Genomic DNA, 25022 nt, shown 5'->3' with positions numbered 1-25022 from the left:
CTTTTTCCTGACTGCCTTCTTAACAAAGTTGTATAATCTTATAACCTTAGTGAGATCCTGCAGCAGTCACTGGGGACTTCTTTTCTGCTTTAACTGAGTGAGCTCACTCGTACTGGTGCATCTGTAGTTCAGCATCCTGTGATGCAAGTGAGCCTGCAACGTTAGAGGTGGAACAGACCTCATATTGGTGTCACTTGCCTTAACACATTTCCCAAACTTAAGTGTCCTTTGTTAATTGACTAATTCTTGTATCTACTTAAAATGAGATACTAAGTGTGTGAATGCCAACACAATGCCAATTTCATAATAAATAATATGCAAGTAGCTAGATACAAGCCTTATAGGTTAAGAAAGTTAATAAAAATTAGTTGAAGATGACCATTCTTTTGTTCAATCTGGTATAGAATGGCAAAATTTTCATGGTGTGCCTTTTTTCCCCTGCTGAAAGCTGAAATACTGATAAATTTTCAAGGTGATAAAAACCAGCCAACCCTGAAAAGATTTCTGGTAGTAACTAAAGTCATTATGAGACACCTCAGAGAATACACAAGGGTGTGAGGGTGGGGTGTCCAGAGAAACAGAGCCTCAATAATCAAGAAGTTAAATCTGAACACAATTGCATTCAACTCACAATTGTTTTCCTAAAAAGTGTTGGCTTTGAAACTTTTGGTCAACTTCCTTTAGAAACATCAAGTTCAGATTTTCAGAAACCATTGTCTTGAGAGACCTATTATGATTGTTGGAGGAGTGTGCTATCAAAATAATTTTATTCGGGGTTGGGGATTTAGCTCAGTGGTAGAGCGCTTGCCTAGCAAGCACAAGGCCCTGGGTTCGGTCCCCAGCTCCGAAAAAAAAGAAAAAAAAAGAAAAGAAAAAAAAATAATTTTACTCAATTAAATGATACCTTATTCCCAAGGAAAAACTTTAAAAATGCATAGAATTTTAAAAACAAGAGTTTGAAGGCATAAATCAAGATGAAAAAGAAGCCACTTAGTCCTAAACTGCTTGGCTCAGCATAAGGATGATAGTTTAACCAGCAGTGTCTGCAAAGGAGTTTTATTTCGCGTGAGTTGAGCTGGACATAAGAGGAGGCTGCTGACACCGTCTCACCTTGACTTAGTTCCCAGAATGAACAATTAGGCTCCTTCTGACACCGATGTTGAGACTCAACCTCTTTACCTTTACCAGTGCTGCTCAGACCCCGCCTTACGTCATCACCTTACGTCATCACCTTACATCATCACCTTACATCATCACCTTACATCATCACCTTACCAATGCTGCTCAGACTTAAGTCTTTCATTATGAAGGCTCTTGTCTGTCTGGCTACAGCATCCCTCCCCTACCACACGGAGTTATGTGCTCTAAGGTGCTTCTCGCTGACCTGTGCTCCCACTGCAGACCTTCAGTTGTCTTCTGTTCTCCTCCTTAGCGCATCAGTAGCACTAATCAAAGTTTGCATGGAGGCAAAACTTAAAGAAGATCAACCCAGTGGTGTGTGTAACAAAACAGTAGAAAACCTACAGGCAGCAAGAAGTAGAAAGGTGAGAAAGAACAAAGTCAGCGAGCTGATACCGACTTACTGATGACATAATTGTAAGCTGATCTCATTAGGATTCATCTAGAGGAAGCGGGGACAGGGAGAGTGATAGACAGATACCTGAAAATGCAAAACTTGTAAGTATTTAAAGAAAAGTTTGTAGGAAATGTTCTAACATTTGTCTTGCATTGGGCTAAATTAAAGTTTTTCCCATCTGTAGAATATACTGAGCAACGATGTCTCCTGGTACTGTCTGCTCACATACAAACATATTTATATTCACATAAATATATTCATACACTCCAAACTTGTATGTACACAGAAGCTCTTTGGTCAAGTCGGATAGCAGCAAAGGGCAGAGCTCTGCTTCAGATTTGCATCCTACCTAAGTCACGTTATGTACTCTATAGCGTCATCAACGTTACTAGTTTGTGAACAGCGGCGCTCCTCCTGTCCCTCCTTTCAGTGTGTAGGAAATCATTTGTGTCAGTGGATTAAGTGTAGGCTCTTTCTCCTCCAGCCTAATCTATAATCAATAAAAGAAAGAAATACTGCTCAGCAAGCAGATTGTTTCTCTACAGAATTGCCAGAAAAGAGAATTTTAAGACAGTTGGGTGTCTATTTAGGCATTATATGGAGTTGTTATAGTTTGTTATACTTTATTTTAGAAATTCTATCATTATACAGTCTATGTTTATGGTTTGAATATTTATATTAAGGAATTTAAGCTAAGGAACTGCAATTAAAGTATTTCTTTGTAGATGTTAAGTATATATACTGAATACAAATACTCATTTACCAGACTGGGGAAAGGTTACTTTCCTAAATTTGTATATTAGTTTTAGTGCTTTAGATAGTTGAATTCATGTGTAGTGATCTGGAAACCCAGTAACTAAAATGTTTATTTCTTTAAAGCTTAAGTATTCTAGATCATGTCCAAAGTTTGATCAGCTTGCCTAGTTTAGAGCACAGCTGAAGATTCTCAGCAGAGGAGAATTCTTCATTGAAAGAATAGACCAGTGTTCTAACTTTCATATTGCTGTGATAAAACCTAATGTGACTTGCAGAGCAAAGTGTTGGTTGCAGCTGAGAGCTCACAGTCCACCATGAAGGAAAGTCAGGGCAGGAGCTCACGGAGAGAAGCTGAGGCAGAGGCCGTGGTTTCCTGGCTTGCTTCTCCATTGCTCAGTCACTCAGCTTCCTGTTTTGACTGACCCAGTACTCCTCAGAGCAAGGCTCTCCCATATCAATCTTTATCAAGAAGATGCCTCCCACACTTGCTCATGGGCCAATCTGATGGAGACATTTTCTCACTTAAGGTTCCCCCTTGCCCTCTGGCTTGTGCTAAATTGAGATAAAAGCCTAACCAGCACAGCCAGATAACTGCCAAACGGTGCCTAAAGCTAACACTATCCAGCCCACTCTCCCATCTCTGGTTTTGAATCCTGAACTAAAACCAGGGGCCGTGGTAGCATTTTATTGAAGCTTTGTGTGTTTCTCAGTTTGTCAAGCTTAATTATACTAAACTTCTGTGATGGAGCAGGAATATGATGGAGACTTGATCTCCAAATTTAGGGAAAAATCTTTATTGTATTTCTTTATTATTGTATTTCTTATGACATACGGTGGCAGGAAGCGTGTGCCTTCCTCCCTTGGCATCACAGCTTTGCCTTCGGTTGTTACCATTCATCCAGGAAACTTGCAGGCGATACCTGTTTGTCATCATGTGGTTTATGAGGAGAAAACTGCAGCTAGCACTTGCTTTTAAGCCAGTGTATTGTGTACACACATAAGCACACGACCGGAGTGGGTTTAAGCAGCTTGTGATTATCCTAGAGACAGGGAGGACAGGTTAGTGAGTTGTGAGCAGCAGGCCCAGTAGTGGAGAAAGGAGAGCTGCCACAGCGGACATGACTACCTAGTCTGCAGAAACACAGTCATCTGGGTGGCCTGGCTCTGAGACAGCCCGACCCCTGCGTGCCTGCCCCAGGACTTCATGGCACTTGTACTAAGAGTGGATTGCTCTTGCCTTCCTGGAGGAGTTTCTAGATGAGAAGCCTTCTTCCTCATCTCAGGGAGTTTCTATTGTTTTCCTGAAATAGAAATTATAATTAAACTATTTCCTCTAAAATGAGGTCTGAGGGGGCATTTCTAAACATAAGACCAAGTCAGAAGACCCCATGTTGGTATTTTGTTGATGCTTAATTCTTATTTTTTGCTAACATGTGGTTTACTCTAAAAACTCACTCCACAATTTCAGCAACCATTTGGGAGAACCAAATGTGAAATTATTGCAATGTCTCGACTGTCAAGATGGCATTGATGTTAAATGAGGTAATATATGAAAGCCACATGGGTAAGTGGCATATGCGTGCCAACATTCGTTCAGTGATTCCCACAGAAAATAAACTGACCCACCAAAATGTGTGGTTAAAAAGCCTGCGAACAAATAAATAATTACTGTTTATTAAATTACTATCTGAAAACTTTAAGGCAGAGAATATTCTCCAATAATCTGCCTTCCAGGGCTGGTACAGTGGTTCTGTAATGCTCTCTGCCACCCAGGAGGCTGAAGAAGAGGGACTGAAATTTCAAGACTGTAAAGACACACAGGCTTAACGATAATAATGCGAGCTAGAAGGTCAAATCTTTATACTTAACTTCATTGTGGAAGAAAGAAAACGTTTTTCCCTGGTCTTGACGTGCAGCCACAGAGGGCTAGCTGAAAGTTCATAGCTGGCCCTGCTGGAGTCATATACCTGCTCCTGCTAGTCGGAGATTGGAAAATAAGAACCTCAGACTTTGGAGACCATTCACAGTCTGAGGCTCAGAAAGGTCTAGGTGCCTTCTACTTACTCAAGCCGTTCACTCCTAAAACACAGATTTAAAATTAGGATGAGAAGCACTTAAAAAAAAACAAAACAAAACAGGTCAGCCCACCGATAGCAACATAGAAAAAAATGAAGTACTTATTAAAATATGGGTTTATTTATGACTTCCCTTTTCCATGGCAGACAACTTGTAAATCATTAGAGCATTAAAGTTCATCCCTTGGGTTAACTGATAATGTGAAGATGATATCTGTCATGCGAAATGGGATATATTGAAATTCCAGCATAATCATTGCCAGAGTGGGTGTGCTCTGCTGTATAGACTGGGCTTTTGTGCTTAACTGTCCCAGAGATTTTTTTGTTCTGTACATATAATCTTTCGTGGATTATGAAACCTCACGTCGGCTCTTTGGTTTCCACAGGTCTCTGTTTGGCTGTTGTTTCCCACGTGTTCTGTGCTAGATACTCCATGTTTGCAGCTAAACTTCTGACTCACATGATGGCCGCCAGCTTAGGAGCCCAGGTAGGAGACAGATGACACTCACTGTTCGTTATGAGACAACTGAATGTGTGCATACAGTTTTTACCAACTTAGTTGAAATTAGCTTACTTGTTTTGCACTTGAGCAATATAGAGAATAAATACAATAATAATAATAATAATAACAATATAATAATAATATCAGAACCAATATGTATATTTTTAAAAAGAATACTTTTTGAGATTATCACATAATTACATCATTGCTGTTTCAGTTCCTGTGTCCAGACTTTCCCACTGCTCCTTGCTCTCTATCAAGTTTGTGGCCTTTATTTTCAGTAATTGTTTTCAGGCTGACCATTTGCTATTGGATAACCAATTGGTGTCATCTTCTCTGGGAAGACTATTTCTTGTGCTCTCAGTGTGTGTTTGTGTGTGTGTGTGTGTGTGTGATGTATGTTTGTGTGTGTGTTTGTGTTCATGTGTGTGATGTATGTTTGTGTGTGTGTTTGTGTTCATGTGTGTGTGATGTATGTTTGTGTGTGTGTTTGTGTTCATGTGTGTGTGATGTATGTTTGTGTGTGTGTTTGTGTTCATGTGTGTGTGATGTATGTTTGTGTGTGTGTTTGTGTTCATGTGTGTGTGATGTATGTTTGTGTGTGTGTGATGTGTGTTCGTGTGTGTGTGATGTATGTTTGTGTGTGTGTTTATGTTCGTGTGTGTGTTTGTGTTCGTGTGTGTGATGTGTGTGTGTGTTTATGTTCATGTGTGTATGATGTGTGTTCATGTGTGTGTGATGTGTGTGTGTTTATGTTCGTGTGTGTGTGATGTATGTTTGTGTGTGTGATGTGTGTTCGTGTGTGTGTGATGTATGTTTGTGTGTGATGTGTGTTCGTGTGTGTGATGTATGTTTGTGTGTGTGTGTGTGTGTGTGTGTGTGTATGCACAGCTATACAAATGCTGTGGCATGATTGTGGAGCTCAGAGTATAGTCCCCCCACCCATGGTTCACTCTTAACCCCCAGTGGGATCCAGGAGTCCAGCTCAGGTTTGCATAAAAGCACTTTTCCGCCTTATGAACTCGTTGGCTAATTTCTTCTTCTTGGTCTCCTTTTTACATTGAAAAAATATTTTCACACAGTGTATTTTTTCATGGTTTCCCTCCCTCATCTTTTTCTTTGTCCTCCCCAATTCTCCACCCTTCTCACTAAATGCCTTCTTTCTCTCTCTTTAGAAAACAAAGAGGCAATAAATAAATGAAAAGATACACACACATACATAATATGTGTATACATACATACATACATACATACACACATACATACATACATATAAAAGAAAAGAAAAAGAAAAAGCATAAGAAGCTCAAACAAAACCCATGATAACACAACCTTGGAAACATAACATACAAGCAAAATACAGTTGACAAAAAGGTGCTGAAAGAAAGCAACGTAAGACAAAGATCTACGCGAACACCACGAGGTTTGTGTTGTGCTGACCTTCGCTGCTGGGCACGGGGCCTGTCTACCTTTAGGTGTGGTTTATAGTCCAGTGAGACTCCAATGGAGAAAACTAATTTTTCCTTTTCAAGCATTTGTCAGTTGGAGGTGGCCTCTGGGTTAGCAATGGAGGTGTCTGTCCGCTTCCCCCAGTTAGTGCTGGAACCATTTCTGCTCAGGTCCAGTCAGGCACTGTTTTCTTATTTATCCATCCCTTTAGCACTTAACGCCTTTTCATTTCCTCTTCTGCACAGCTCCCTCAGCCAGACACAGGCTTGGGGTGGGAGGCTGAGGTGGTGTTTGATGAGGATGTCACCGCTAAGACTGCATGTTCCACAGTCTCTCCCTCTCCGTACATTGTCCAGATTCGTATCTCCACATTGTTTCTCATCTACTCCTGGAGGAAGCTTCTCTGAGGATGGCTGAGTTAGACACAGATCTTTGGGCATAGCAGAATGTTGTTAGGAATCATTTTGTTGCTGCATTCCCAGAAACATAGTATTTGGTTTGTGATTAGACACATGGCCTATCCAGTCCCCAGTTCTGGGCCACCTGAGCAGTGGGCCATGCATTCAGAGTGACTGGGACCGCTTATGTGCATGGATTCATCTCCCATGAATTCTCATTGCACAGGGTTACTAATCGAGCACAGATGTCCTTTGGTGAAGTACCAAAGGGGCTAACATGGAAAACTGTTGGAAACATTGGCACTCTGTTGTGTTTTCCTGTCCCAGGAATGGCAATGTCCTTTAAATTTCATAATCTGTTTTTCAAAGAAAAATCAAGGGCTGGATTCCAGGTTATGTGTTCAAAGTTCCTGTGGAGAGTAGACAGTAGCAGCTGTTTCCCAAAGGGGCTTGCACTGAATTTGACAAGGCATTACATTACCTTAGGAGGCCGTCATAACCGTCTGTTCCTGCCTTTGTTTCTTCTATGTAACACAGCGGAGAACCTGCCTTCCATAGTTAGAGTTTATTTGACTGTATTCACCACCCATTTTGGTGGGCTGTTTCGGCAGCAGCATTTATATAAGATTTAATTAAGGCGCCATATTATTATAGACAACTCTTCAGCATGCTAGCACACAAATTTGCTCATGTTTGGGGATGAGAAAGAAAACCAGAATCTTTATGTTAGAATATTGGCTTCTGGTTCACATTATGCTTAACGTGGGTTTTGAAGAAAACAATTAGTCAAGTGCGTACATTTCCAGTGTATTTTTAGAATAGACAAAACAACGTGGCATAAAATTGTGTAAGGGATGATTTGTGGCAAAAAGAACTAAAAATATGTTTCAATAGCTTATTTTTACCCAATATAATGGTTTAATTTTTCATGTCAGAAGCCATACAGTGTACAGTTGGTATAGTTTCCATAGGAAATACGCAACATATTTACCAGCTGCCTGGATATTTAAAAATACTATCTAACTTAAAGTGAATGTTCTTCTCATTTGGCTAGACAAGAGATTTTTAAAGCTGTATTTTATTTTTAGCTCACAGAGACTAAGGCAGCAAGACATAGGGCCTGCCTAGGTCTGCACCAGGTCCTCTGTGTATGTTATGACTGTTAGCTTGGTGGCTACCTAAGGGTGTTAGCGGGTGTGTCTTGGACTCTTTTGCCTGCTCTTGGGATTGTTTCCCTCCTGTTGGGTTATCTTGTCCAGCCTTGCTATGAGGGTTCTCCTTGCCTTACTGTTTCTTCTTTTGTCCTGCCTGGGTTTTGTCTGCAGTTCGGTTGTTTGTAGACCTCTTCTTTTCTGAAGAGAAATGGAGTGGGGATGTAGCTGGGAAGCAGGGAGGTGGGGAAGGCTGGGAGGAGTGAAGGGAGGAAAACTGTGGTCAGGATGGATTGTATAAGAAAATAATTTATTTTCAATTAAAAACGATTTATTTTATTCTATTAATATGTCTGTATGTGGAGTGGGGGGATACGCACATGAACGCTATTATGTAACAGTGAGAAGCTGGCATTGCATTCCACAGAACTGAATTAATAGTGGTGAGTCACCCAGCATGGGCTCTGAGAACCAAACTTGGGCGCTCTGCAAGGGCAGCAAGTGCTCTTGAGTACTAAGCTGCATATCCAGTTCCAAACTGAGGACTTTCCAAACTTGTCAGATTCTCCAAAATGAGAAAAGGAAGTGTTTACAGAGACGCTGGCTTTGACATGACCGAATTTGAAGGAGCTTATGGGATGAGTTGTAGAATTGTACTATTGGGGCCATTACACTCCCAGCCCTGGATCTCCATTTTGGATTCTCCAGCTTTGCTAAGTAGACATCATTAGAACTTAAATTGCCTGGAGAAATGAAAAATAATGGTCTTGGGTTGCATTCTTGTTAAAGGACTAAAATGTCTCCAGTTACGTATAGGAGTGTGATTTGTCAATACTGGGAAAACAGGCATGCTAAGATCTTTCCTCTTCAAGACTTAGTTGATTGTCGTGTGTGCGTGCGTGCGTGTGTGTGTGTGTGTGTGTGTGTGTGTGTGTGTGTTAGTGTGTGTTTGCTTGTGTGTGTGTGTTAGTGTGTGTTAGTGTATGTGTTTGCTTGTGTGTGTGTTAGTGTGTGTTTGCTTGTGTGTGTGTGTTAGTGTGTGTTAGTGTATGTGTTTGCTTGTGTGTGTGTGTGTGTTTGTGTGCAAGTGTGTGCACACAGGTGCATGTGCCAGTGCATGTAAGGGAGAGGGCTCTCATGTAGCACAGGGTGCCTTGAACTTGCTATGTAGCTGAGGATGACCTCGAACTTCTACACTTTCTGCCTCCATGTACAGTATGCTAAGATTAAAGGCCTGCGTCATAATGCTGGTTTAAGTGTTACTGGAGATTGAACCCAGGGCCTTGTGCCTGCTAGGCAAACATTACCACCTGAGCCACATCTCATTCCTCTTGACTTCATTTTGGAGGAGTATGGTACAATGAATGTGTAAGTCATGTTGTCAGGAAAATGTGCTTAAGTACGGTTGTTCTCTATTTTTAGAAACATATAGAACAGTGTATCACTAATTCACTAAATATTTTATTTACTTTATTCCAAATTCGAGGAGGATACAAAAGAATCAATAGATTGTTCTTGTATTGAAGTTACATGGGTAGGGATGTGGAGAGAGAGGAGGGGAAAATATGATCAATACTCAGTTTTTGAAAAAAATTTAATTAGAAAGCGCTCATAATGCTTTAATCTGAGTGTCATTCTAATTCTGTGAGTGGCATTGACCATAATATGCCAGCAGGTGGCAGTATAGGATTTTTTTCCTCCACCAAAACCAGTCAGTCTTGCAGAGTAGGGGTTAGGTTAAAAATTAAAGGCTCCTTTCAAAGCTTTCTTTGACCGAGCTACAGAGTGTGTGCAGCATGGCAAATACACATTTGTGGGTTTCTGGCTTTGTCTTGTGTCACTTGTATTCAAAACTGCAGTGAAGGCATTTGTAAGTTAATACCAGAAAGCTTGTTTCTACCTGTCCTTGGTAGAAATATCTTGCTACCACCCATCAGTAACTTTAAAATGCAGGGGCTACAGAGTTATTTTTCTACTGTTTATTTATGCTAATAGTAATGTGCCTACTGTTAATATAGAAAATTATGCTTATTGGAATATCACAGACTTTTTCATATAAGATTTACATTTTAGCAGTTTATCAAGCAGGGAGTGCTTCCCTTCAGTGTTTGTTTTTCTCATTTATCTACTAGGAAACGCTTAAGCAGCAAGGTGTGAGAGCATTGACTTCCAGGGTGGTGGGAAACAGCCAACAGCCTTTCATGCTCTTGCCAGATTTTCCTGGGAAAAACATGCAGTTCTATCTTTGGAAGCTTTATCTCAGAATCACATTGCCCTGTGTGCCCTGAGCAGGCTGGTGGCAGGAGGGACAAAGGGCATCTTTGCCAGGCACAGCTCTCAATTCCAGAGGTTCTGTCGGGAAAAGCAACTCCCCAAATCTAAAAAAAGAACAGAGAGATAGCACGGTGTTTACTCAGATTAATACATCTTGCCAACAGGAAAACATCTGACTTCTTTGTTTCTTTTTGTCTATTTGTTTGGCTTCACTTTATCTTCTGAAACTGAATTTAAAAAAAAACCCTGTGCAGAGAACTTTTATGTGCCCAATGGTGTACAAGAACCACAGAGCCTTGATAGCGACTCACAGAGGGCTATGTGACTAGGTTAGAAGTTGAAACACGTGTTTTTGTTTGTTTGCTTTTTACTTTATTTTCTTTTTGTCATCCGATGCATGTGCATGAATTTTAATTTCATCTGTTTATTCTTCATGAAGGCAGAAGAGAATTTCATGTTAGCTGAGCACTGTTATTTAGAATCCAGTAAAAGTTGGGTTGTTTATCACTCTGCAACATTCAGGAATGTCATTGTACAATGTCTGTTTCTCAGGAATGATCCAGATTGCACACAACTACTAAAAGACTTTCCTTTAATCTGAGCCCTATGTCATTTTACCTTTGAGTATCTATCCTCTTGGAAACTCTCTAAGGATCTCTGACTGCAAGACTGAAGCCAAAGCCACTTAGGATTCCAGAACACTGTCTCCTCTTTGTAGGAGAAGATCTGATCATCCCAAGTAACTTGACCTGTTGCATTGAAACTGTTAACACAAGAAAGACATGTCCAGGGCCCCAGATGCTATGAACTAAGAACTCTGTCTGTCTGTCTGCCTATTACCAATCATCCATCTGTCTAACTATATACATACATATCTATGCATGTACTTATGTGTGTTTATATGTATGTATATACTTCTGTCTACCATCTATCTACTATCTATCTATCTATCTATCTATCTATCTATCTATTATCTATCTATCTATCTATCTGTCATCTATTATCTTCATCAGCATCTGGCTGGCTGTTATCTGTCTATTTGAGGTCAATCGAAGCAGAGTAGGATGATGTTATAAATAGAGATAGTTTTCCCTTAGCTAGAACTTTTGGCTACTCATTAATCTGACTGGATCTTGTTGACTTTACTTTTGCTAATAAAGCAAGAAAAAAGTTTTGAGTTTAAATACTAGAGTCAAAACTAGATCTTTCTTTGAACTAGCCACTTAAGCAAGGCTTGTCATTCAGGAGAATATTGTGACTTACAGGTTGTGCAGATAGAAATAAATCAAACGCCTCCTAACTTCCAGCGTGAGAAGTTTGTTCAAGTTCAGATGCTGAACAGAGGGCTGCCTCCTCCTGTTTGTGAAGGGCCTGGGACAGCTTGGAGCAACCTCCCCAACCATGCTCTCCCCATGGTGGCAGCTGCTGCTCCTCTCACTGTCACTAAGTCTCTGCGTGCTACCAACCTCTTCCTGCACGTGAAAATCATCTTTAAAAAATTCATAACTTTTAATTTTATTAAAGAATAGAAAAGAAGTATTTTTTTAAAAAAAACACCTTTAGCCATTTATCATCCACTCATTTTGGGGAAAGTCTCTCAGGTCAACTTTTTTATCATGTGTGACATTTATAGCAAGCATATTTACATGTCTGTGTTTTCATGTGTGTGTGTGTGTGTGTGTGTGTGTGTGTGTGTGTGTGTGTGTGTGTGTACACGCATGCACACATGGAGGACTGAGGTGGATACCAGGAGTCTTCCTCTATCCCCATTTCACAATATTCAATGAGGTGGGTCTCAATCAAACCCAGAGTTCTGACAGGGCAAGTCTTGCTAACCAGCTCGCTTCCTCTGGAGATCTCTGTCTCCACTTATAAAGGTTAGAGTTATAGGTGACCATCACAACCAGATAGCATTTGCATGTGTTCTTGGAATAGAGACTCTAATGTTGTTGGCATGGCAAGGGCTTTAACAATTGAGCCACACTTCCAGCCACTACTATTATCTCTTTATCTTTTTTAAAATTATTTTTATTGGATATTTTTATTTATATTTCAAATATTATCTCCTTTCCCGGTTAACCATGCATAAACCCCTATCCCATCCCTCCTCCCCCTGCTTCTAGGAGGATGTTCTCCCTACCCAACCATCCACACCTTCCACCTCCCCGCTGCATTGACATTGCCCTACACTGGGGCATCAAGCCTTGGCAGGACCAAGGGCCTCACCTCCCATTGATGCCCAAAAAGGCCGTCCTCTGTTGCGTATGCAGCTGGAGCCATGGGTCTGTGAATGTGTGTTCTTTTGATGGTGGTTTAGCCCCTAGGAGCTCTGGTAGGTTGGTATTGTTGTTCTTATGGGGTTGCAAGTCCCTTTAGCTCCTTCAATCTTTTCTCTAACTCCTCCAATGGGGATCTTCTTGGGTCAGTGGTTTGCTGCTAGCATTCACCTCTGTATTTGTCATGCTCTGGCAGAGCCACTCAGGAGAGATCTATATCACCTATATCACCTGTCAGCATGCAATCCTTGGCATCAGCAATATTGTCTGGGTTTGGTGGATATATATATATATATATATATATATATATATATGGGCTGGATCCCCAGGTGGGGCAGTCTCTGGATGGCCATTTCTTCAGTCTCTGCTCCAAACTTTATCTCTATATTTTCTCTTATAAATATTTTTGTTCCCCCTTCTAAGAAGGACTGAAGCATCCACACCACTTTGGTCATCCTTCTTCTTGAGCTTCATGTGTTCGGTGGATTGTATAATTGGGTAATCCGAGTTTTTGGACTAATATCCACTTATCAGTGAGTGGATACGATGTGGGGTTTTTTTGTTGTTGTTTGTTTGTTTTTATTTATTTATTTATTTATTTTTGTGATTGGGTTACCTCACTCTGGATATTTTCTGGTTCCATCCATAAGCCTATGAATTTCATAAAGTCATTGTTTTTTTTATCTTTATTAACTTGAGTATTTCTTATTTACATTTCAATTGTTATTCCCCTTCCCTGTCTCCAGGCCAACATCCCCCTAACCCCTCCCCCTCCTCTTCTCTATGAGTGTTCCCCTCCCCATCCTCCCCCCATTATCGCCCTCCCCCGAACAATCAGGTTTACTGGGGGTTCAGTCTTGGCAGGGCCAAGGGCTTCCCCTTCCATTGGTGCTCTTACTAGGATATTCATTGCTACCTATGAGGTTGGAGCCCAGGGTCAGTCCATGTATAATCTTTGGGTAGTGGCTTAGTCCCTGGAAGCTCTGGTTGCTTGACATTGTTGTTCATATGGGGTTTCGAGCCCCTTCAAGTTCTTCCAGTCCTTTCTCTGATTCCTTCAACGGGGGGGTCCCGTTCTCAGTTCAGTGCTTTGCTGCTGGAATTCGCCTCTGTATTTGCTGTATTCTGGCTGTGTCTCTCGGGAGAGATCTACATCCGGCTCCTGTCGGTCTGCACTTCTTTGCTTCATCCATCTTGTCTAATTGGGTGGCTGTATATGTATGGGCCACATGTGGGGCAGGCTCTGAATGGGTGTTCCTTCTGTCTCTGTTTTAATCTTTGCTTCTCTATTCCCTGCCAAGGGTATTCTTGTTCCCCTTTTAAAGAAGGAGTGAAGCATTCACATTTTGATCATGCATCTTGAGTTTCATGTGTTCTATGCATCTAGGGTAATTCAAGCATTTGGGCTAATAGCTACTTATCAATGAGTGCATGCCATGTGTGAGATTCTGTGATTGGGTTACCTCACTGAGGATGATATTTTCCAGTTTCATCCATTTGCCATGAATTTCATAAAGTCATTGTTTTTGATAACTGAATAATATTCCATTGTGTAGATGTACCATATTTTCTGTATCCATTCCTCTGTTGAAGGGCATCTGGGTTCTTTCCAGCTTTGGCTATTATAAATAAGGCTGCTATGAACATAGTGGAGCATGTGTCCTTATTATACGTTGGAGTATCTTTTGGGTGTATGCCCAGTAGTGGTATAGCTGGGTCTTCAGGTAGTTCAATGTCCAATTTTCTGAAGAACCTCCAGACTGATTTCCAGAATGGTTGTACCAGTCTGCAATCCCACCAACAATGGAGGAGTGTTCCTCTTTCTCCACATCCTCGCCAGCATTTGCTGTCACCTGAGTTTTTGATCTTAGCCATTCTCACTGGTGTGAGGTGAAATCTCAGGGTTGTTTTGATTTGCATTTCCCTTATGACTAAAGATGTTAAACATTTATTTCTTTAGGTGTTTCTCAGCCATTCAGCATTCCTCAGCTATGAATTCTTTGTTTAGCTCTGAATCCCATTTTTAATAGGGTTATTTGTCTTCCTGAGGTCTAACTTCTTGAGTTCTTTGTATATTTCGGATATAAGCCCTCTATCTGTTGTAGGATTGGTAAAGATCTTTTCCCAATCTGTTGGTTGCCGTTTTGTCCTAACCACAGTGTCCTTTGCCTTTCAGAAGCTTTGCAGTTTTATGAGATTCCATTTGTCGATTCATGATCTTAGAGCATAAGCCATTGGTGTTTTGTTCAGGAAATTTTTTCCAGTGCCCATGTGTTCCAGATGCTTCCCCACTTTTTCTTCTATTAGTTTGAGTGTGTCTGGTTTGATGTGGAGGTCCTTGATCCACTTGGACTTAAGCTTTGTACAGGGTGATAAGCATGGATCAATCTGCATTCTTCTACATGTGGACCTCCAGTTGAACCAGCACCATTTGCTGAAAATGCTATCTTTTTTTCCATTGGATGGTTTTAGCTCCTTTGTCAAAAATGAAGTGACCATATATGGATGGGTTCATTTCTGGGTCTTCAATTCTATTCTACTAGTCTATCTGTCTGTCTCTGTACCAATACCATGCAGTTTTTATCACTATTGCTCTGTAACACTGCTTGAGTTCAGGGATAGTGATTCCCCTAGAAGTCCTTTTATTGTTGAGGATAGTTTTAGCTATCCTGGGTTTTTTGTTATTCCAGATGAATTTGCAAATTGTTCTATCTAACTCTTTGAAGAATTGGATTGGTATTTTGATGGGGATTGCATTGAATCTGTAGATCGCTTTTGGTAAAATGGCCATTTTTACTATATTAATCCTGCCAATCAATGAGCATGGGAGATCTTTCCATCTTCTGAGGTCTTCTTCAATTTCTCTCTTCAGAGACTTGAAGTTCTTATTGTACAGATCATTTACTTGCTTGGTTAAAGTCACACCGAGGTATTTTATATTATTTGGGACTATATGAAGGGTGTCATTTCCCTAATTTCTTTCTCGGCTCCTTTCTCTCTTGTGTAGAGGAAGGCTACTGATTTATTTGAGTTAATTTTATACCCAGCCACTTTACTGAAGTTGTTTATCAGCTTTAGTAGTTCTCTGGTGGAACTTTTGGGATCATTTAAATATACTATCATATCATCTGCAAATAGTGATATTTTGACTTCTTTTCCTATCTGTATCCCCTTGATCTCCTTTTGTTGTCTGATTGCTCTGGCTAGAACTTCAAGAACTATATTGAATAAGTAAGGAGAGAGTGGACAACCTTGTCTAGTCCCTGATTTTAGTGGGATTGCTTCAAGTTTCTCTCCATTTAGTTTAATGTTAGCAACTGGTTTGCTGTATATGGCTTTTACTATGTTTAGGTATGGGCCTTGAATTCCTATTCTTTCCAGGACTTTTATCATGAAGGGGTGTTGAATTTTGTCAAATGCTTTCTCAGCATCTAATGAAATGATCATGTGGTTTTGTTCTTTCAGTTTGTTTATATAATGGATCACGTTGATGGTTTTCTGTATATTAAACCATCCCTGCATGCCTGGGATGAAGCCTACTTGATCATGGTGGATGATTGTTTTGATGTGCTCTTGAATTTGGTTTGCCAGAATTTTGTTGAGTATTTTTGCATCGATATTCATAAGGGAAATTGGTCTGAAGTTCTCTTTCTTTGTTGGGTCTTTGTGTGGTTTAGGTATAAAAGTAATTGTGGCTTTATAGAAGGAATTCGGTAGTGATCCATCTGTTTCAATTTTGTGGAATAGTTTAGATAGTATTGGTATGAGGTCTTCTATGAAGGTCTGATAGAATTCTTCACTAAACCCATCTGGACCTGGGCTCTTTTTAGTTGGGAGACCTTTAATGACTGCTTCTATTTCGTTAGGAGTTATGGGGTTGTTTAACTGGTTTATCTGTTCCTGATTTAACTTCGGTACCTGGTATCTGTCTAGGAAATTGTCCATTTCCTGCAGATTTTCAAGTTTTGTTGAATATAGGCTTTTATAGTAGGATCTGAAGATTTTTTGAATTTCCTCTGAATCTGTAGTTATGTCTCCCTTTTCATTTCTGATTTTGTTAATTTGGACACACTCTCTGTGTCCTCTCGGTAGTCTGGCTAAGGGTTTATCTATCTTGTTGATTTTCTCAAAGAACCAACTTTTGGTTCTGTTGATTCTCTCTATGGTCCTTTTTGTTTCTACTTGGTTGATTTCAGCTCTGAGTTTGATTATTTCCTGCCTTTCTACTTCTCCTGGGTGTATTTGCTTCTTTTTGTTCTAGAGCTGTTAGGTGTGCTGTCAAGGTGGTGACATATGCTCTTTCCTGTTTCTTTCTGCAGGCACTCAGCGCTATGAGTTTTCCTCTTATCACAGCTTTCATTGTGTCCCATAAGTTTGGGTATGTTGTACCTTCATTTTCATTAAATTCTAAAAAGTTTTTAATTTCTTTCTTTATTTCTTTCTTGACCAGGTTATCATTGAGTAGAGCATTGTTCAATTTCCAAGTATATGTGGGCATTCTTCCTTGATTGTTATTGAAGACCAGTTTTAGGCCGTGGTGGTCTGATAGCACGCATGGGATTATTTCTATCTTTCTGTACCTGTTGAGGCCTGTTTTATGACCAATTATATGGTCAATTTTGGAGAACATACCATGAGGAGCTGAGAAGAATGTATATCCTTTTGCTTTAGGATAGAATGTTCTATAAATATCTGTTAAGTCCATTTGGTTCATTACTTTTCTTAGTCTGTCTATGTCTCTGTTTAATTTCGGTTTCCATGATCTATCTATTGATGAGAGTGGGGTGTTGAAATCTCCTACTATTACTGTGTGAGGTGCAATGTGTGCTAGCTTTAGTAAGGTTTCTTTTATGTATGTAGGTGCCCTTGTATTTGGAGCATAGATATTTAGGTTTGAGAGTTCATCTTGGTGGATTTTTCCTTTGATGAATATGAAGTGTTCTTCCTTATCTTTTTTGATGACTTTTATTTTGAAAATTGATTTTATTCTGTATTAGAATGGCTACTCCAGCTTGCTTTTTCAGACCATTTGCTTGGAAAGTTGTTTTCCAGCCTTTCACTCTGAGGTAGTGTCTGTCTTTGTCTCTGAGGTGTGTTTCCTGTAGGCAGCAGAATGCAGGGTCCTCGTTGCGTATCCAGTTTGTTTATCTATGTCTTTTTATTGGGGAGTTGAGAGCATTGATATTGAGAGATATTAAGGAACAGTGATTATTGCTTCCTGTTATATTCATATTTCGATGTGAGATTCTGTTTGTGTGCTTTTCTTTTCTTTGTTTTGTTGCCAAGACGATTAGTTTCTTGCTTTTTCTAGGTTGTAGCTTGCCTCCTTATGTTGGGCTTTACCATTTATTATCCTTTGTAGTGCTGGATTTGTAGAAAGATATTGTGTAAATTTGGTTTTGTCATGGAATATCTTGGTTTCTCCATCTATGTTAATTGAGAGTTTTGCAGGATACAGTAACCTGGGCTGGCATTTGTGTTCTCTTAGGGTCTGTATGGCATCTGTCCAGGATCTTCAGGCTTTCATAGTCTCTGGCGAAAAGTCTGGTGTGATTCTGATAGGTCTGCCTTTATATGTTACTTGACCTTTCCCCCGTACTGCTTTTAATATTCTTTCTTTGTTTTGTGCATTTTGGTGTTTTGACTATTATGTGACAGGAGGAGTTTCTTTTCTGGTCCAATCTATTTGTAGTTCTGTAGGCTTCTTGTATGTTTATGGGAATCTCTTTCTTTAGGTTAGGGAAGTTTTCGTCTATTATTTTGTTGAAGATATTTACTGGTCCTTTGAGATGGGCGTCTTCACTCTCTTTTTTACCTATTATCCTTAGGTTTGATCTTCCCACTGATTCCTGGATTTCCTGTATGTTTTGGAACAATAGCTTTTTCCATTTTCCATTATCTTTGACAGTTGTGTCGATGATTTCTATGGATTCTTCTGCTCCTGTGATTCTCTCTTCTATCTCTTGTATTCTGTTGGTGATGCTTGTATCTATGGCTCCTTCTCTTTTCCTTTGGTTTTCTATATCCAGGGTTATTTCCCTGTGTCCTTTCGTTATTGCTTCCATTTCCATTTTTAATTCCTTCAGTTGTTTGTGTTTTCCTGGAATTCTTTCAGAGATTTTTGTGATTCATCTCTATAGGCTTATACTTATTTTTTATGTTTTCCTGCATTTCTCTAAGGGAGTTCTTCATGTCTTTCTTGAAGTCTTCCAGCATCATGATCAAATATGATTTTAAATATATATCTTTCTTTTCTGGTGTGTTTGGATATTCAGTGTTTGCTTTGGTGGGAGAATTGGGCTCCAATGATGTCATGTAGTCTTGGTTTCTGTTGCTTGGGTTCCTTTGCTTGCCTCTCCCCATCACGTTGTCTCTGGTGTTGAAGTCATTGTTTTTAATAGCTGAATAATACTCCATTGTGTAGATACACCACATTTTCTGTATCCTTTCCTCTATTGAAGGACATCTGGGTTCTTTCCAGCTTTGGCTATTATAAATAAGGCTGCTATGAACATAGTGGAGCATGTGTCCTTATTATACGTTGGAGTATCTTTTGGGTGTATGCCCAGTAGTGGTATAGCTGGGTCTCCAGGTAGTACAATGTCCAATTTTCTGAGGAACTTCCATACTGATTTACAGAGTGTTTGTACCAGCTTGCAATCCCACCAGCAATGGAGGAGTTTTCCTTTTTCTCCACATCCTCGCCAGCATCTGTTGTCACCTGTGTCTTTGATCTTAGCCATTCTAACTGGTGTGAGATGGAATCTCAGGGTCCTTTTGATTTGCATTTCCCAGATGAGTAAGGATGTTGAACATTTTTTAGGTGCTTTTTACCATTTGATATTCCTCAGCTGAGAATTCTTTGTTTAGCTCTGAACCCCATTTTTTAAAATGGTTATTTGATTTTCTGGAGTCTACCTTCTTGAGTTCTTTGTATATATTGGATATTAGACCTCTTTTGGATGTAGGATTGCCAAGGATCTTTACCCAATCTGTTGATTGCCGTTTTGTCCTGATGACAGTGTCCTTTGCCTTACAGAAGCTTTGCAATTTTATGAGGTCCCATTCGTTGATTCTTGATCTTAGAGCATAAGCCATTGGTGTTCTGTTCAGGAAATTATCTACAGTGTCCATGTGTTCGAGGCTCTTCCCCGCTTTCTCTTCTATTAGTTTGAGTGTATCTAGTTTTATGTGGAGGTCCTTGATCCACTTTGACTTGAGCTTTGTACAGGGCAATAAGAATGGTGTGATTTGCATTTTTCTACATACTGACCTCTAGTTGAACCAGCGCCATTTGTTGAAAATGCTGTCTTTTTTCCACTGGATGGTTTTAGCTTGTCAAGATCATGTAATGAAGGTGTGTGGTTTATGTCTGGGTCTTCAATTCTATTCCACTGATCTACTTGCCTGTCTCTGTACCCATACCATACAGTTTTTTTTATCACTATTGCTCTATAATATTGCTTGAGCTCAGGGACGCTGATTCTCCCAGAAATTCTTTTATTGTTGAGAATAATTTTTGCTATCCTGGGTTTTTTGTTTTTCCAAATGAATTTGAAAATTGTTCTTTCTATCTCTATGAAGAATTGAGTTGGAATCTTGATGTGGATTACATTAAATCTTTAGATTGCTTTGGGCAAGATGGCCATTTTTACTATATTAATCCTGCCAATTCATGAGCATGTGAGATCTTTCCATTTTCTGATATCATGTTCAATGTCTTTCTTCAGAGACTTGAAGTTTTTCAGACAGATCTTTCACTTGCTTGGTTAAAGTTAAACCAAGATATTTTATATTATTTGTTACTATTGGGAAGGGTGTCCTTTCTCTAATTTCTTTCTCAGCCTCTTTATCCTTTAAGTAAAGGAAGGCTGCTGATTTGTTTGAGTTAATTTTATATCCAGGTCCTTTGCTGAAGTTGTTTGCTTCGAATTTCTCTCCATTTAATTTGATGTTGGGTACTGGTTTGCTGTATATTGCTCTTATTATGTTTAGGTATGGGCCTTGAATTCCTGATCTCTCCAAGACTTTAAACATGAAGGGGTGTTGAATTTTGTCAAATGCTTTCTCAGCATTGATCCATGATTGCATGCATATTTGTGATTGAGTGTATGTACATAATGTGTAACAATGAGGAGACAAATGTGAACCTGTGTTCTATAGATCCTCAGACACTCCTTTAGTAGGTTGAAATGTATAGCAAACTGTTGCAGACTAGAGTTATACTAGTATGCTATACATCACTAGGCCTCATTGCTCCTATCTTCCCATATCCTGGTACCTCTCATTTCACCTGTCTTCATGTCTTTAGCTTTTCTTTTCTCCCTTTTAGCTTCTCATAACTGTGTTTCTAATCTCTGCCTTTGTTTTTTTCTTCAGCCTTCTTTTCCTTCTCCTTCTTCTTCTCCTTCACCTCCCCCTCCCCTTCCCCTTCCCCTCCCCCCCTCCTCCTGCTCCTCCTGCTCCTCCTTTTTCTCCTCCTCCTTCTTCTTCTTGTTTTTTTGTCCATGTCTACAGCATGGGATTTTTAACCAAACTAATATGGGACACACATGAAGTTTTGATTGGGAAATTTCTCATAAAATTTCACACTTGGAGGAACTTACTATTATTTTCCTTGCTGTAAAATAAACTAGTAGGCTAGGCATGGTGGTTCACACATGTAATTTCAGCACTCTAAGAGCTGAGGCAGAGGGATTACTCCAAGTTTGACTCTTGTTTGTTATCATTATTAGACTTGGTCCTAAGGTTGGACCCTGCTGAATACAAACAAACAGTAGTAAAAAACTGGAAATAAATTCAGTTTCTTTCTCTGGATTCTTCATTCATTTGGAATAGTTGGACAGCACCCCACCTTTTTGTATAAAAATTTTCAAAGATACTTATCTTTATTTTTCTTTTCTTTATGTAAGGATTGGGTTGGTAGACATGACTAAATAGGATTGGACATTTAATGCCAATTATCTTGATCTGGCTATATGCATCTGTTTGGCAAAAAGATCATTACATGCATATTCAACAATGTAGTAGTGAAATTAAAAGCAAGAGAAAGTGAACAAGTCCTTATCCCCAGCCAAGGCCATCATTGCTCTGTGACTTCACCACCACCTTCACACAGTTTACCATATGGGCAAATTGTGTAGTGAAGGATGTCAACCAATGTATACCCACATGAAGCATGAAAGTAGCAGTCTTGAACAGAAACCTCACGCTAAGACCCAAGGATGTGTGCAGTAGAAGACAATGGCTTCATCAGTGACTGTGTCTAGGGCTGCATGGGCTGAGGAGAAAGGGCCTCAGCTTGAAAAGTGTCCACAGTGGAAATGGAATCCACCCGGGTGCGGAAGTGCATGTATGACGTGCCGACGGAATGTGACACATTCTAGGCAGAGAAGAAAATCATGCAAGTCCACCTGTCACCGGTGAGCCTCGTGAGCATCCCTGTGGGGATCAGAGATGCCTGCTGAGGTACCGGCAAGCTGGGAGGTGTGGGAGTTCCACTCCATCTGACATCTGTGGAGAGTCGGAGTCTCCCCTGATGTTAATCCACAGCGTCACTGCCAAAGCCTGCTTTGTGGACGATCACTGTAAGGAGACATTGAATGAAAGATGAGTAAGGCAGATGAAGGGTCGGGGCTGGGCAGACTACTTCTCTTGTGGTACATTTTATTTGAGGGGTTTTACCTCTACCTCATTTCCAAATAAAAGATACAAAAGCTTTTATATTTATCATAAAAGCACTATTTATAATAGAAGCACTAGAGCTGGGCAGATAGCAACCCTCTGTGCTAGTTTGTCTACTTCCCTGTCAAACACCCCAAGATATCACTGGCCTTGTTCCACCTGGGCTGCTCCTGCTCCAACAGGCCAGCATTCGTGGTCAGCCCGTGATCTACCACCCCAAGGTATAGATTTTATCTGATTTAATAAACAACAATATGAGCACCTGATCCAAGATGGCGGCCAGCAGGAGGGTGATGAAGGAGCTTGAAGAGATCTGCAAATGTGGAATGAAAAACTTCCATAACATCCAGGTTGATGAAGCTAATTTATTGACTTGGCAAGGGCTTATTGTTCCTGACAACCCTCCCTATGATAAGGGAGCCTTCAGAATTGAGATCTACTTCCCAGCAGAGTATTCCTTCAAGGCTCCCAAGATCACATTTAAAACAATGATCTACCATCCTAACATCGACAAGAAGGGGAGGTCTGTTTGCCCATAATTAGTGTGGAAAACTGGAAGCCAGCCATGAAGACTAACAAAGTAATCCAGTCTCACATAGCACTGGTGAATGACCCCCAGCCTGAGCACCCACCCTGGGCTGACTTAGCTGAAGAATACTCTAAGGACTGTAAAAAATTTTCTAAGAATGCTGAAGAGTTTACAAAGAAATATGGGGAAAAGCAACCTGTGGATTAAAATCTGCCATGATTCTAGCAAATTTGAGCAGAGACTCTAAGCAGTGCATTCAGACACCTGGCAAAGCAGGACTCTGTGGAAATTGACACATGCCACCAACTGGTGTCCACTTGTGGCAGTTAACTTTCTACAGTATCAAAAGTGGTCTAGGTAACCTGTAAAGAAGGATTAAAAATTCACATGTTCTAAAAAAATAAACAACAACATAATTATTGCTAAATATTTTTTAAAATAATGATATGAGATAGGTACATTATTATTCCCATATACCAGACAAAGTTTAATTCCATGTCATGACCACATGGTGGTAACAGAACTGAGACTCAAACCCAGCAGCCACTCTGCAAGGTTTCCTCAGAAAAGGGAAAGTTATGACATTTATTACTTCAGGAGGAAAGTAATGTAAAGTTAGCATGGATGGGTCATTTCCTGTACTTCCAGGAAAAGTTGGACGGTTTATTAATCGGAAGTGAGCACAGTTTGGAGTTTGGGGGCTTTAATGATTCCACAGTACATTCAAGCTGATAGATAAGGTATTTCCCACAGCAATGTCTTGATGCTGTAAAGTAGGACCTGTGAGTAATCTTTGAGCTATAAATGTCTTTAGAGGGTATTGCTTCCTGTGTTCTAGAGGTGGTGAGTACTGTTAGCATTTCTACATCACGGATTGGAAAATAAGGCTTAACAAGGAAAAGATTCCTTTCCTGCCTGTAACATCCAAAGACTGTTAAAGAAAAACAGATTTCTATCAAGGTCTGTGTGTCTAGAAAACCCAGATTTTAGATGCCATGTTGTATGGAGTAAATAAGGCCATTTGAATAATTAGAATATAAGGAATATTTTGAAACTTAGGAAGGAGAGGATAGCTCTACTGTGAGAGATTATTCCTCAGGTTCAACCAGAACAATGTCCTGGAAACCTGTGCAAAACATGGTGGGAACTAGAAAAGATTAAAGAGTAAACAGGGTGTAAAGAGATCAGAATGGCTATCATACCAAGCAGGAGAAATCTGACTGTGTCCCGGAGTGGGGACACAGCACTGGGCAGAGGAGAGAAGCAGCGACAGCAAGGACACTGGCTGCTCCTACCGCTGTTCCTCCTCTGGATACTTTGATCTTAGAAGCTTATTGAAGGAACCTGGCTCCTACATCTGCCAACACGGACAGGTCCGTACTACCTCATTTGTAATTTTTAAACAAGAAATGACACATAATGTAAGGCAGGTACGAATGGGTCATTTCCTTCTAATTTCATAGGAAAGGTTAGAAGGTTTATTAACTAGAAATGAGCAGTTTGGAGCTCTGTGAAAGTGATAGAGATTAGTGACTTTTTCTTTGCTCAGCTTTACTCATACAATTTGACCACTTTGTTTAACAAGTATTCTAATGAATTGCTCACTCCTAAGTTGTGTGCCACGCCTAATAGTATTGTAGCTAGGGGAAGAGTAAATCTGTAGTGGTCTCCCTGGATCCTACTTGTGATTGTGGTGGATGTCGTGGTGCCTGCCTGACTTTATTATTCTTGAGGCTGAGGCAGAAGGGTCTCTGGCTAGAGGCCAGCCTGAGCTGTATAGTGTAGCCCTGACTCAAGAAGACAAACCAAGAACACATTGTTGTAATGCCATATCATTTTGTTATTATTATTGATTAATAATTTACACAGCTTTTGTAAGGAAAACACTGTGAGGTGTGTTTGGCAGAAATTATAATACTTCAGGTCAAAAATGACATCAATTGGAGTATTGATAAAAATACTAATTCCAAGAAAGAAGTATGACACATGCACATGCATGCACACACACACATACACACAGCATTTATTTTCTCGTTTATTTTTAGTATTCATTTTTTGTTTGTACATCCAGTCTGTCTTTCTCAGAAGGATTCAATAATAAAATCCAGTTTCCTTTTCTGAAGGAGCTTTGGAAATTTAACTCACAGAGACCATTCTCACTAAATTGAAAACAAGTGGACAGTGAGGTTATAAAAATAGTTCCCTGCTCACACTACTGGGAAATCCAAACTTTCCCAAGTGCCGAAGTGGCAAAGCAGCAGAAGGAGTGAGTAATGCCTTGCATGAGGCTACGGCGACATTATCGTGTTTGCAACATGGCTTTTGTTACTAGGAAAATTCGTGAGGCAAATC

General features: G+C 40.0%; 1 protein-coding gene and 1 pseudogene across 1 annotated transcript in view; both read left to right on the top strand.

Moving 5' to 3' along the window:
- Adgrv1 (adhesion G protein-coupled receptor V1) overlaps positions 1 to 25022 on the top strand; it is a 579866-nt gene that overhangs the window by 252924 nt on the left and 301920 nt on the right. The window contains exon 83 of the mRNA XM_087635923.1: positions 4794 to 4894. Coding sequence (XP_087492049.1) covers positions 4794 to 4894 — 101 coding nt within the window. The remainder of the gene's footprint in view (positions 1 to 4793; positions 4895 to 25022) is intronic.
- Positions 22405 to 22877, top strand: Ube2l3-ps3 (ubiquitin-conjugating enzyme E2L 3, pseudogene 3; annotated as a pseudogene).

The sequence above is a fragment of the Rattus norvegicus genome, chromosome 2, assembly GCF_021556685.1.
Source record: "Rattus norvegicus strain SHRSP/BbbUtx chromosome 2, alternate assembly SHRSP_T2T, whole genome shotgun sequence".
NCBI classification, from domain to species: domain Eukaryota; kingdom Metazoa; phylum Chordata; class Mammalia; order Rodentia; family Muridae; genus Rattus; species Rattus norvegicus.
This window is presented reverse-complemented; position numbering and strand designations above follow the sequence as displayed.